Source organism: Augochlora pura, chromosome 10, assembly GCF_028453695.1.
Source record: "Augochlora pura isolate Apur16 chromosome 10, APUR_v2.2.1, whole genome shotgun sequence".
Taxonomy (NCBI): Eukaryota; Metazoa; Arthropoda; class Insecta; order Hymenoptera; family Halictidae; genus Augochlora; species Augochlora pura.
In genome coordinates this window covers 12,050,645-12,066,380 of record NC_135781.1, presented here as the reverse complement: position 1 = coordinate 12,066,380, position 15,736 = coordinate 12,050,645, and the positions used below count along the sequence as shown (strand labels likewise).

At 37.7% G+C, this 15,736-nt stretch overlaps 1 protein-coding gene across 1 annotated transcript in view; it reads right to left on the bottom strand.

Moving 5' to 3' along the window:
• The window catches only part of LOC144475900 (cell adhesion molecule Dscam2), a 265,598-nt gene that overhangs the window by 123,444 nt on the left and 126,418 nt on the right, over positions 1 to 15,736 (bottom strand). Inside the window, exon 4 of the mRNA XM_078192303.1 lies at positions 5,268 to 5,417. Within this exon, the coding sequence (XP_078048429.1) occupies positions 5,268 to 5,417 (150 nt within the window). The remainder of the gene's footprint in view (positions 1 to 5,267; positions 5,418 to 15,736) is intronic.

Sequence of the window (15,736 nt, the reverse complement as noted above, 5' to 3'; positions counted from 1 at the left end):
CACAATCCTTTTAAAAACCTTGACATTTAAAATTGACATGTACTTTGCTAGTCAAATAAGCAGATGAAATTTAATGTTGCACAAGTAGATTGTGACAATATATAGTCAGCCGATCGTTAGGTAACGAATTTTTAAACAATTTTGATCCCTTTATTTGACTAACAAAATAGATAAATCAATTTAAACCTTTTAATTTTAAATTTCCGTAAAAGAAGTTCTGTAAGAGTGTAATGTGTATTTTGTAATAAGTTTGAATGAAAATAATTTCCTCTGAAGAATTTTTAGTAATATCTTTATCAATATAAGTGCTGATATCTATTGTTTATATATGAAGAAAGATTCTATGATAAGTATATCTTTGTACTGCTTAACTCATTTTCAAAGAATAATTACCTGATTACTTTCTAAATTGTTCATATATATTATCCAGTTCTCTGTATTGTATGTTAAATCTCAAGCCCGTAAGCTCTGACGTTAACAATGTTCGGCTGTATTTCGTTGCTCTATTCCACTGATCATATTTCAGTTTGCCCGAGCGCATACTGTACTATTCTACTTGCACAGATATATACCATATCCATTCCACTTGTCTGGCCTTGGGTCAAACTCATTCCACTTATCTGATCATAAACTGTTCCTATTCCACTTATCTGCGCATTAGCCGCCCATTCTACTTATCCGTTCGCAAGCCGTCCCCGTTCCACTCGCGTCTGTATACACCTTAATTTCGCTTCTCTGGTCGTGCACGTGTCTTATTTCACTCGTCCGATCGCAGACAGGTATCGTTCCACTTGATTCATCGTATGCGCGCTTTATACCGCGCTCCCGACGATACATTTTCCCCTTTCGCTTGCCTGATCATAGACTGTCTTGATTCTATTTGTCGCCCGGCACAAGGATCCTTGTTCCCGACAGCCAACAAAGCGGAAAATCCAATTCCGTTACACTCGGCTAACTAAAAATGGTTCTTCTTGCAGCAACGTGCCATCCGTGTTTCTCTCTTAATTAGAGGTAGCGCGGGTTTACGATGTAGAACTCTCATAAACGAAAACAATGCGACCTTTCGCGTTCGAGCCGGAACCCGAATAATTCCCGGGGGTAGTTTCCGCGAATTCATTGACATCGAAATTTTGTCCCAGTTCAGCGTTTCCACGGCGAGATCCCGAACTTGCCCGAAATTCTTACCCCGGCACCAAAACTTTCGACAACAACAGACCGTGATTTCGCAACGCAAGACGACGAACGCCTAACGAACTATATGTTCGTCTCGCACTCGATTTTCGGTCTCCTCTCCGTTTCAGACTCGCTCGAGGATCTTGCACTTTCGTCATTAGCCATCTATTGTTCCAACCGTTCATCCACATTCGACCTATTTTATGTCTTATGAATCAGCAGCTCTCCATCGCGCGATGAAGTGTCGGCGTGTTCGCAGCCAAATCGACGACAGGGGTTGATTACGATCGCGCTTGGATAATAAATTCTATACTTATTTCTGTGCCGGAGAAGCGATAAAGCAAGTATTTTTCTCATACTTATGCGTCTCGGCTCGCCGTGTCATTTTTAATCTTGCAAGTTAAATTGACAAGTACATCGTCTTCCGTAACGAATTGACAGGCCAATTAAATTAATAATTGCCTTACGATTTATTTTCATAGAAACCACAAGAGGCTTAAATACATCTGTTTTCATTTAACATAATTATATAAATGTGGGCACTATTACATTTGTTAATGTTATATCCTCATTATACCCGTAAAATTATATATCAATTTATCATAACATATATCATAAAAATTTAATTATTAAATTTCATCACCACAACATATATAACTATTTTCAGTACATGCAATTATCTCTATGACGTATTCTATTATATATTTCGGAAGAATATATACGACCAATTTGTGAAGAAACCAGGTAGGCATTTTTTTTAAACCGACTTTGTCTTTCTGGGACTGGCAAGGGATTAATCGAGCATATAAACTCTAATAAGAGAGCGAGAAAGGACAGCAAAGTTCGATCCGTGAAAAAGTTCATGAAAACAGGAGAACAAAGCATCGAATATAGAGCACCGTGGTATAATAGAGACAGAGAGCACGTTCGACACGGTTGCCCCAGCGACAGTGTGACCGAGTATAGTGGTCACGGCATCCCTAATTAAGTTATAACCTATTTACGACAATAGGCGTGGAGCAGCGCGTGAAAGCAACCGGCCATTCGAATCAGCTCGCATTTTGAACGACGTCGGTACATTTTGTTTACGACTCGCAGCACTTGGTCGGCGCGGAAACACCAGTGGCCGCGCCAGGAGTACGCGGACGTTTTGGCCATTAGCATTTCGGCCACTCATGATTTATTCATGAAGAAGGCAGCGCTCGCGTGAGCACGCCGCTCGGCCCTGTCGGCGCGGTACGACTCGGCCCGGCTCGTTCGCCCGGTGCCGGGGAATGCGCAACAATGCATTATGATTTACTATGCAAAAGGTATGCGTCAGATCGTTATATAAACGCCGCTGTTTGAGTAGACGCGCGAAACGTTTCTTGGGGATATGCCGGAGAAATGCCCCGCCGCGAGTGAACGCCGCGTACCGTCCCGTGACCTTTAACTTTTACGTAATTGAAACCGAAAGCGATTCACTTTGGAACTGCTCGAAATTCTGCGAGTATGTGGATATAAGTATTATCTACTTCTTGTTAATATTTAGAGGAACTTCACAATTTAATACTCTAGATAATCGCCTCGGAAATTATAATCTTTAAACCTTTGCACTCGCATGGTGACTCTGAGGTACCGCTCAAATTTTTCAATCACGTTCCAAAATAATCTTTGTACTAATAGAGTTTGGATTTAAAAAATTGTTACAAGTAGAACTGTTAGTATGAATCACAAGAATCAATTACGTATGCATAAAATACTCTTTGTTATATAAGATAGAGATAATAAAAGGCAGAGAAATGATTTTAAATTTACAGTTGAAATCGCTTCGAGTGCAAAGGGTTAGTACGCAATCCCTATACGAGGTTTCGCCTAAGTGATGTTTTCAGCTGGATCTTTGAAAAACGATTTAGAGTTCTCAGAAACCTAATATATTCAACTAAACATAAGTATGAATTAATACACGAAAAAATCCATCATATAAATCTGTGTAAATATAAGAAATACGTCTGCTATAAAGCGCATTTATTGTATAATGCAATGAAAAATTAATTGAGATGCTGATTAGTAAATAATAATTGCAAGAAATCATGTGTTCATCAGAAGAATCTGATGTCAATGTTTCAGGAATAAGTCAATGCGCTTTCGATTGTAGTCGCGTATATAACACACATACACATCCACCCAAACAATGCAGAAGCACACGCGTCTCGAAATTGGCGATCTCGAGGGAGTGAGACGGTGTCGGGACTCAGGGGGCTCTTTGTTTACAATTGGCTAGGCTCGAATCCTTCGTTTTCAGAAAATTGGGGCTAATAGGGTGAGATTATTTCAGTCAATGAGGGAACTGCGTTTACCCTACGGTTTCGGATGGGTTGGTGAGAATCGGTCCTTCACATCGTTCAAAGGATTTCTTTTGAGCAAGGGACAGCATGTACGCGTAAAGAGTCTGCAAACAGCTGCGTCTGAAATTTCCCTTATCTGCTGAATACCCTCTCGCACGTTTATAAAGAACTCGCGAACCCGTATGTGACAAACTTTCCGCTGCAAACGTATCGAAACAACTAGCTTAATCGCCGTTACGCCGACGTGGCTTCTACCCTTGCGGTTCCACTGATCCCACTTTCATTCAACGGTTTTCCCTCGGATGTCGCCGCGAGAATCGCTAGCGAGGTTTAACGCTCCGGCTGGATTAATTATGAGCCCGGTGTCGTGCCGCGAGAGAACGTCACCCGGATAAACTGAATATTTTTCGCGGAACTCCTTAGCACCGGTCAATTAGCATAAACCCCGGGGAATTATGTTCACCCGGAGCGCGATCGAGACCCGTTGATCCGTTTTTAATGAAATCACGAGAATCTCGGATCCCTTGAAAATGAGTTATTCCATTCTCTAGCTCAAGTCCCGGGCTATAACACGTGCTCCTTTCGGAGCCATTCAAACAATTAATCCTCCGGCAAGATCCGATTTCGGAACGGTAACAACGTATTCTATTTTGAGGATTTCCGACGTACGCGTGTTCTAGCGATATTAATCCGTGTAACGCGGATGCGGCCGCTATAATCGTGTACTGTGAAGCTTACGACCTGAATTGCTAGGAACTACGAGCTGAAGAGGCGCATTCTTCATATTGGATGTGGATTTGGAATCGTCGATCTGTTCTCAGAAGTTTGAATAAACTACGGAAAGAATATATTATGTTATGATACTGTTTTAACTAATGTCTAGCAGTATCAACATACAATAAGGACCAACAAAATACTGAGTTTGATACGGTGCTGGACAAGAACTATCGTTCATCTAGATACAAACTATTACAAAATACGTCGTGTGCATTATTCTTTTGTCCAGCACCGAAAGTATAATAGATACAAAACACTTTAATTATGTCTAAAACAAATTAAAGACACATTAACTGGTTACCTCACAGAAACTGATTACACCATCCCACAGTACACATTTTTAAAATTTGTATTATAGGCTCAGATCAACAGAATGTATTTTATTCTTTTCGTTATTTCAAGTAATGGTAAAATTAAAAATATCTTAGTCACTGTGTAATAAACTAATCGCTCTAACATTTCCAACAAAATTCAAGAAATTTAATTGGGTTTTAAAATAATTATAATGTTTTAAAGTGTGTTCGAATATATTCTTGTCCCATTGTATGCGCGCGAACAAAAACGTTTATTAAAACAGTAATCTAAATAATTTCTGCTCTTCACAAAATTCTTAATAACTACAGTTTTTTAACGGCAATATTTCTATAAATCAAAAAACGATTCGTCAAATCTCGAAACTTTGCCTAGCATTTTAATTCCCTTTCAATCTTTTCCAAGTATTTACAAACGTGTTGCGGCGTTTGTTATTTTCCTTGAAATCGGACGGCCAGCTGGCATCCCTTGTAAGTCAATAAAATGATCCGGGCATATTTGCATAACCCGTGATCCATGGATCCCGGCAAGCAGACCTCAACTTCCTGCCGCGCGGCGGCCGAGCGAAATTCCGCGTACATTTGCGGACATTAAATATTCAGTCAGCGGAAAGTTCGACAGGCGGTGGACGAACGGATTCCACGGGATAACGGCAGGTGTTTGATATCCGAAACTTACCGGTCACCATGAGTCTGGCAAACGAAGAACTTTCCACGGTGTCGCCTGTGACATGGTGGACGGTCCGGCATCGATAACTAGAACGGTCGTCGGACGAAGTCACCGAGAACACCAGCAGCTCCCCGGTTGGCAGCATATGGTATTTATCATCTGAAAACATAACCGTATCCTTGATTCCATTGCCAGCACATATATATATGTAAACATATACCTCCATCCGTAAACAATAGATTCAGCTTTCTATCACACCGTTATTTATCCTCTATCATGGATATCCGTCATATAATAGTAAACCTACTGAATAAGGATGACAGGAAATGTAGGCTATGCGAGACAGAATGCGGAATGCTGAAGCATTTATTGGAGGAGTGAGAGCGAATAGAGAGATGCGAGTATAAAGAGGAGCAGATTGTAGATGGGAGGGTATGTGCAGGGGTTGTCACCTGGTTAAAGAATGTAGAGAAGCGAACGGAGATGAAAGGGAAAGGGGTGACGGTATGCTGACGGATGAATGTAAAAAATTGTAATTGATTGTAAGTATGAAGGATGTGAACGTGTCGAAACACGTTGTAAACAAAGTCAATTTCTGGGCCAAAGGGTTAAAATAAATAGAATACACAGGATGGGTCGGAATTCGTAGTACAACCGAACAATGGGTAATTTTACATGAAAAGGGGTAATTCCTACACGAAGGATTTAGTTGTCGTCTACTCTTCTACCGCAGTTGCCTCTTATATAATAAACGGAATGTTTCCGTTATTGTCAATGTTCACTATTGTTTCAACATACACAGCGAATATGTGTTCAACCGTGCAATATCTACGCAAAGCTTCTTACGATTTCCTTTCGTGATGCATAGAGTGCTCTTTATGCAGAGACAGTCATTTAAATTGAACATCTATCTCTCAGTTTCAAATCCACTTTATCATCTTTTCATAGGTCCAATGGTTACGGAAATAACTTTAATACTCAATTCAGTCAATCACCTTGTACATAGCGTGTGCGAGTGTTGATTATTAAATTTAAAAATACGTACAATAATAACTAATTCACAGAGAAGTTTCGATAAAAGGGAAATAGTTCGAATTAAAAATTTTTTTTAATTTTTGGGGTTCTGAGGAGACAGTGGCGTATCTTACACAAAAATCTCCCGCCCCCCTATCTTCCAGCTCTATTATTTTCTAATATTCCCGGGTGTCTTTTTATTTTTCCATCGGAACTCGAAGGCAATTGCGTCCCGTTTCGCAGGCCGTGGCCGCGTTTCCATTAACATGCAAATTTCTTTAATGGAAAATCCTCTCTGTTGTCCGCAGCGTCGGTGCGCGTGTCGTAAATCGAGGAAAAATAAGAGGAGTCCGGAAAATCATTCGGAAAACTAGGCCCTCGCGTTAATGGTGGCCAACGGCGCCATTAAACGGACGTGTAAAATGAAAATTCGCGCGCCCCGACTACGCGCCCGGCCGCTTCGAGCTTGACCGAAATAACGGCCCGGGCGGGATCGGGCTCGGGCACTGGAAGCCCGCGGGAACCGGCTCGCAAAACCGGCGACTGGTTAATTCCATACAGTGAACGGCAGGCGCGGATCGATGAACGGCTAAAAAATCCGACGAGGCGACGAACGTCAATCGTGTAACCTGGATTTAACGCGACGCGGCCATCCGACCGGTGAAATGTAGTTCTACGCTGCGGACACTGCGCGTCTCGCTTATCAGATCCTTCCCGTCGATATTCAGTTCTGAAACTTTGCTATAGCCTAGACAATTTTTCGGTGGCGATACCACCTCGAGATATTATTCGGAACCTCCTCCGTATCTTTTTGATTCGACTATGATCCTGATTATGTACGGTATATAATCGTCATAATCTCCGTAACAATCATAGGTTCAATATCGAGTGTATATATTTTAATTACATGTATATCTATTTATTTTCGTTTAGTGTCTTTAACGTTCTAATTTATATTTATTCATTTATTAAGTATATGTATAGTTATTTTGTTGTGATATATGTAATTATTTATCAACGTGTGCATTGTCCTATTTATTCTATTTGCCAGATGTTACTGTTTTATCTCAGTTTCACTATTAACTATTTTTAATCGTATTTTCTTCTTTTTTGTAACGATTAGAAGATCAACGATCGTGAAAACAATATGAGGTATGACAAATTTCTTTTTATAATTTTAGGTTTCCCAATGATAAGTGCTTCTGCGGAAGAATTACTATCTTCGGACCTTCAATTCCGAAAGTATGATTCATCGCAGAACACTCATGTGTCGTGGTAGATAATGTCCACACACTTTAAAATGCATTGTCTGGTAATATTAATACATTACCGACCGGTTGTTCTGCCGTAAACATTTGTGTCATTATGAAGTAACTAAATGTGTTAAAATTGTTATATTTCGATAACATTAGCATTAAAGAATATTTATTTTATTTTCACTATATTCTGTGCGAACTATATATAATATATAAAAAATTATATGACAATATTAGAGTTTGCAGAGATGTGACGCACAGATGAAACTATTGATTACCATGGTGAAAAGCCGATTTATAGGCTGACCGTTGGTAAAGCGTTAAGTAAATATCAAATTGCATACAAATCTTGTTATAAATTTTCACAATCTGTAAGCAAAACCACTAGAGGTTATTCTCCTAACAGCATTCCTAGAACAAGTATAGTAATAATAGGATGAGAATATAGCTCACGTCACGGTTCAAGTTCTCAATCGTAACAGTTATTGTATATATTTATGACTTAATCAATTTTGCACAGTTTGATATACTAGTTACAATAAAATCAATCGACTCGAGTTAGCGCTGTTGTGTAATATTTCAAAGGACCACCTTGTCGATAATAATATCTCATCAATTCATTAAATATGAAATAATATCGACACAAATAATATTACTTTCAAGCATGATATTTGAACACGGACGCAACAATTTCATTCGCCTTTTACTTCTCATTTATCCTTTGATGAATGAATATTCCAATTTGGATAAAAATTACTAAGAGATTCTTTGAATTGAACATTCAAACTTCTGACGTAGATGTCTAAAGTCTGCTAGTTCTGATTAATCGACGAAAAGTACCATCAACTTCTGCCATCGAGCTTAGAGCTTGGTAATCATTAAGAAGTTCGCAGTCCTCAGGAATTTAATAACCTTGAAATACGCCGTCGAGATAATTAGTTTGGAAAACTTTTTACTTTCGGAGATATATAGAAAAATATGTGGAGTATTAGACGAAATTTGTAACTAATAGGCAATTATTACCACCAATGATAGTAACTTTCTTGTATGTGATACAAGATAATATAATAGTATAATTTACAATCAGTTGATAGCGGTAATAACGATAAACATATTTGGCTTTCTCACGCTACAAAATGATTATGATAAACCTGCTGGACCAAATTCGAGCATTTCCCCCTGCGTAGTTAATAGCGCGTAAATTACTATGTCTATAGATGTATGCACCGCAAGATACAGGCTATTATAGATCTGTTAACCTAGATTTAACGTAGATGAAGCTGGAAAATTGAGGGAAAAGAAGACGCCAAAAAAGAAAAGAAAATTTCTCATTGTTCGTAACAACGAATCCTTTACATGTTTTCATATTCTACGTTCTTCTGTTTAATTTCTTATTAACACCTTGACATATTTTGACGAGTCTGACTCGCGATAAAATGTTTTAGTAATAACTTGTTAGCTACGTATGTTATTCCATTCTGCTAAGTCGGCATAAAATTCTGTTCTTTCGACGTCGATATGTAAGTATTTAGCTCGATGTAGGTACACAATAAATACAGGTATCTCACCTACAACACGGCATCCTATAACACAATTCGGCTTTAATATGACAGGATAAATTGCGGGAACCATCGTATAGCACTGCAACGTATAATTGTATCGCTCCAACGCGATATGGAAATTGCGAAAACCTTTGTACAACAATGTTCTTCCGCAACACTGGATAACATCATTTTTGCTTAACATATTTAAAAACTGAGTTACCATAAAATAATGACGGAAAGGGATAACGAACTATAGCGTTCGCTACTCGTTTTAGAAACGAAGAAAATGGTACAACAAAGAAGTGAATTTCTCTAATTTTCAATTCGTTCGAGTATCGTTGTTATATGGAAGCAAACCAAAGGCTTTTCGGATTAACGAGTCTAAAATAATCGGCGGTAGCGGTACATAGAAACGCGGCACGTCACTATTCATCCCTTCGTGAATATTAACCGTTTGTGCCCGCGTCCGCTAACTCAATAGTATGGCACGCGGTGTTTGCGCGATGAATAGATACACCGTAATAATCGGCGTTTCGCGGGCCGGCCAACATAATCCTTGAAAATGATTCTGGGTCACTGAACGAATCGATAGTCGGAAAAATTCGGACCGACCGAGGGCAGCGTCGATTGACGTCTATTCGGACCACGCGTCACTGATCGACGTCCGAGGAAACTGTCGATCCTGGAAATTGAACACCATTTCGAGATAACGAGATCCACGATTGCGTTTCCTGTGATTTTTTCGAGCGGCGCTCGCGATAATCGAAAGGAAAATGCAGGACTGATGATGCACTTGACGGCATATCGCAGCCCCAATTTTCATTTCGCCTCGCCTATTTCGCGGTAAACAATGCTTCGACGGTGTTGACGACAGAACTCGAATTCAGCGATGTCTCGGTTTTATCGTTAATTCTTTCTATAGGAAGATCGATAATCAAAATCAATAATCAGTGATCAAAATTGTATGACAGTATAATTTATGTATCAACAGTTTTCAAATTTCAGTGAATTTAAAATAATATATAATTAATAGAATTGTTATCTATTCATTTCGTTTCATATGCATAAAATCTATATTCTAGTTATTATTAGACTGCATAGAAGTTCTTCCCTGATTCAAATAATTTCAATGAATTATGGATAATGTAATCAAATTGTCGAATTGTTCTAATAGTACCACTATTTTGCGTTAAATTTATTTATTTCAAACATGCAGAAAATCTGCAATCTGGTTATATTTTCTACGAAATATAGCTCCCCTCCGTACTTTTGCAATAATCACCTAATTTCTTATTCAACATCAAATAAAAATAATAAAAATGGTGAAATGTAGAATAAATACAATACTTTATTTATAAAAATAGATAGATAAATACAATATTCCCGTCGCCATGAAGCGACACGGATTGGTTACCTTTGGGTCTCGGTGGATTTAGCGTTAAGTATCGCAAATTAAAATGGCCTAAAAATCCGGGTATCGGGATCAACGTATCCCGAAACCATCGTAATCAGAAGCCCCGAAATCACTCGATCATAATACCGTGGATGCGGGCCGAGTATTTGGTATCATAATCGATTAATTAAACTTCAAGCCAAAATCCCACGAGGAACACTAATTGGCGCGATTCAATTTCAAGGAAGCTGTGTCAGAGCTCGCCTCGATAAAATTAATTCGGATCCGGCGTCGAACTAGACGAGAAACGGCAACGTGTGTCAGATAGAACGAACGCGTCTACGCGGGACAGAGGAAATGGCCCGCTCGCGGGGGCGCCAAGTTCTAATGTAAATTACGCGAAATCGTTGCACTCGCGGAGCGATGCGGGACCGCGCCGCACAAAGGACCATTTCAGCCCGCTATTTTTCCCGTTTTTCCCCTTGTCCGGCGCGAAATATATTACGCGCGTTCCCCATCTTCCGCGGGCGTAACCGGCAGCGACGCGCGCGAGTGTGGGCCGCGCGCGTCGCCCGCGCTCTCGCAGGGAAACGCCTAGCGCGAAAATGTTTTCGCCCGCGCGTTCGCACCTCGGCAGATAAACGACTGCATTTGCACCGATACAGTATTCATGTACGTCGCCTCGACACCGCGCGCCTCCTCGTTCGGCCAACGGTCCGTTTCTACACGGCCCGACTTTTGCGGCAGTGTCAATACGTCGACGTTCGTTCCGCGTGTCTACCATTCTCTCTCTCTCTCTCTCTCTCTCTCTCTCTCTCTCTCTCATGCTACATTATTCTGTACAAAATTGCTTGGAATTACGGTCAGACAAAATGAGATGGCTGCCGGTCAGTCCGAGCACAGTGGAACCTCGGTTATCCGAAGTAATGGTGAAAGCATGAGAATTTGGATAATGGAACAGTTACTTAACACATTCGTGGCTACGCTCAAATTTAACGCGCTCTCATTGTAGGCTGTACATTTCTTGTAATATTTTTACTGGATGTGTTAGTCGCGCGACTTCTACACGTGTAAAACGTGGTAGATAAGGCAAACAAAGCATTTCGCCTAAGTGTCGCACGTACGTTCTGCGTAAACATTGCCTTAAGATGTGAGGCACGATACTAGAGTGTAAACTTCATTTATTTACGGGATCATAATAACTGCAAATAGCGACATGCGTATGCCTTAATTGACGCTTTCTCTCTCATGTAACGTATATGAGGATGTACTAAAGATAATATCTGAAAAAGCACTTAAAAAACTTGATTCATGAAAACATTTGAAGTAACTTTTTCTTTAGCAAAAATGTTACTTCGGATAACTTCAGAAATCACAGCTTTAGCATTTCTGGGTCACAATGTATAGACCGTAGAATCCTTTGCCGGAGATAGAAAATTAATTTCATGATAATGTAATATTCCACATTCTAATTAGGATCCGTAAAACGACGAAATATTGAATGCGCTATTAGTATCAAATATTTCAACTTTCCGGTATTAATTTAGAACATTTTAGTAGAAAAATCAATGGAATATTGCAATTTGGATAAATAGAACATTTCATTCTTTTTTTTAAATAGAAAATTTCAATTTCATTGAATAGAACGTTTTAATGTCGAGAAATAGAATATTTTTATTTTATCAAACATTGTCAGCTATTGCATCTGCAGTCAAAATGTTAAACCATTAACTTTCATCTTTGTTACTTTGTATAATAATTAGCATAGTATGTGGATCGCGTTAAATTGACATATTTACGTGATCAGCGTGTTTGGTGATAAGTAATTTTGATGTCAGTGCTTTAAATTCTGCTCAAATTCACTCTGCAGGTAAATATTAATCTTTCAATGTCCTTTTACTTTTTATAATTCACGAAGTTTCGAAAGATTGTTTTGTGACAAATGCTGTATCGTATATATACAATATATACAATAAAATATATATACAATAAAGTATATATGTATACAGTAATATATATATATAATAATATATACAATAAAAATATATACAATAAAGTATATATACAATAAAAGTCGACTTTTGATAATCAATTTATCAATTATTTAAATAATTATAAATAGTGATCGCAATGTTGATTTTCATAACTGAAGTTTTATAACTTTTAGTATAAAAGTGACTTCAACATATTTCCATGAACGACCTTTTGCGCCGAATGGTAATACTACTAATTATCCGCAAAGAAAATGTAGAACACAAATCGCTCTAAAAAATGCATCGACTCAATTAAGAAAATTAATATTCATTTCTACCGGATTGGTAAATGAAATTCAATTGTGCCTTCCATCGCCGCGAATGCAGTGAGGTAATTATAGGTTAGTTAAATATTTAAATAGTTACACCTACACATATCAAATAGTTATGAGCGTACATTCGAACAGGACTTTGACAGCAACAATACTCCACTTTGCAATTAATGCTACTGGTGATAAAATAAAATGGTATAACTTATTAAAAACTGTTCTAAGTGGTTTAAACTTTTCTGTAAACATTAGAGGGACTAGTTTACTGTGCAATAACTGAAATACATTTCTAAAAAATTGTATTATTACTTGAAATAGAAAGAATTAGAATTTAGGACAGTTTTTAATATGTTATACCGTTTGAAAAGTGTTGACACAATTTTGCTACCGACTGTACATACATTTAGACGTTTCACTGCGATGAAAGTGAGAAAATTACCGTGAGAAGGAAGAAGATTATTTAATAAGACTGTTCGAATCGGTATAATCTTGTAAAGGCTATTTAGCTTTCGATTCTTTACATGGTAATTACGAAGTAATTAACTTTCGAATGTGTACGGTAATTGCGAAGCAATTAACTTTCCAATTATTTTAAATTCGGATGTAGTATTACAGAAGCAGAACGTATTGATCCAAATGGGAAGTTCGTGTCGCTTTTATGAAATGGCTTTGCTAATGTTTTCTCAGTTAATTCGTTCGTTAGTTTTATTAGATTTTCTTGACCTCATCCGCAGCGTACGTATAACTATTAATCAATAACTGGTTATTAAAAATTGATATTATCGACTACGAAACAATAGAACTATAACAATTAACTCCATATCTAGCCGTGTTTCTTTTTAATTGGAGCCTGTATGGAAAACTAAAATGCAGTTCATGCATTGATATGCATAGAAAATAAATTAAAAATATTCTTCTCATTTATGCGTCAACGCTTGCAATCATAATTAATTGACATGCGTATACACCGACATTTACGCATAATGACTATTTGTTTCAATATGTCCTGAATTGTTTAAATGTACACCTTGTTATAGATTGATATATGAACATAAAGGAAAGTAAATATTTTAATAATCCTATATTGGAACCAAATTGATAATGTTGTTACAAAATGTTTTCCTAAATAAATTAAATGCGATTTTATCCATTATTTTAGTAAAATCGTTTGAGTAAAATACAAAATAATTAATCAGGACTTGCTCGCATGAGATGGAAGAGTTCATAGTAAAGAGATTAAGATGATCTGTGTTTTAAAATTATTTGAAAGTCACGATACTAGAATTTAGTGGCTTAAATAAAGTATTTTAAAAAATTCTTAAAAAATTCTTACACTTTAATGGCAGTAGCACAGTGTTTAATACTGCAATTGCTCTTTCATCTTTCCACGAACAAGAGACTTTTGAAAGAAATTGTTATCGAATCCTCCAGTAAATGGAGTATTTCTCTTGAAACTTTATCGTTACACTTTTACTGTTGGAATCTGTAATTACGAGACATCGGTGCTTGCAATTAAATTCTCTCGAAAACCTCTCAGAAAACCGTAGTAAGTCTAATTCTATCAACCTCTTTTTCCTAAAATGCCACAAACCCTTTTATTTGCTACCTATATATAATAATTATTCTTCTCGAACATTTTTAGATATGTATATATACATAAAAGTTTATGTATCTCAAAAGCAAGAAATATCAATCTTTACATATCAACTACCAAAAACTTAACCAATGCAGTGAATTAGATTTTCTTAGCTATGTCAAAAAATAGTTGAAATTATAATTTTAATATTATCCTAAAATGCGTAAATGTGGGTTTTACAATAACATTAATCGAAGTATTAAAACGAGCGTAAACACTTGTTATAACAAAACAAGTTATCATTTCTCTATTACGACTATGTGTGTGACACGCACATCTAAATGATTAAAATTAGGAAGTAAAGCCAAAGTATCGGAGAGAAAAGATTTGACTGATACATGCAGAATCAAGAGAGCGTGGTAAATCAAAACGTGTGACCAGCAGCGCCAGCTTGTTCCATTTTAGGAACCGTGAATATTACGAGCTAACCCAAACTGCAGGGCAATGATGTATTCTGTATGGTAAGTAGCACAGGGCGTAAGAAAATGTCTGAATAAGGCCAGCCGGAGGTCGACAAAAAATTCCAGCAGTTCAACGATGGCACTGCGCTGCGTCGCACCCTCTCGGGACCCATTCCTTTGTCATAAAATAAAGCGAGAGACCGGCTCGAGCTCGTAGCCCCAGTGGGTGATTCGAAACAGATTTTCAATTTGATAGCCTACGGGGGCTGCTTTGCTCCTTCCTGTATTCCGAAAACCTTAAAGTAATTTTCAGAAATGTAATAAACACAGGGCGGTTGTATATCTACGTCGATGTTGAATATTTTCATTATTCATGGTGATATGAAAAAATGTTACAAGAGAAGCTACGACGGTATAAATAGAACCATACTCTAGTGCAAATATTTTTATGCATTTTCATGTGTACATATTTTTAAAATGGGACAATGTGTTCTTCTTATTGTGACGTGATTATTCTAATTCATAATTCTTATAATTGTTGCATGTTCTAGGATAATCTCAGCAAGGTTGGGAAAAATTGTATTCGGATGACGAATCTTTTATTCGGCATTACGGAATAAATGTCCAATGGAATAAAAATTTATTTAGATAACAATTGATCCGAATAAAAGCTCATTTTGATTAAGAAGTTATTTGTTTATTAGCTTCATCGATATCGAATTACCATCAAGTACCATCGCGAACAAAGTGTCGATTAGCACAAGTATCTCGATTGCAAATAATGTGACACCGTCAAAGAATTGTCTCCGCATTGTAATCGGACAAGTCTCATTGTCATAACGTCACCGCGATGGAAACTCCGCCGTCATTGATATTCGAGGACCGTGATTTACAATGGCTGCTTTGCAATTTAATGAATGAGCACGGCGACG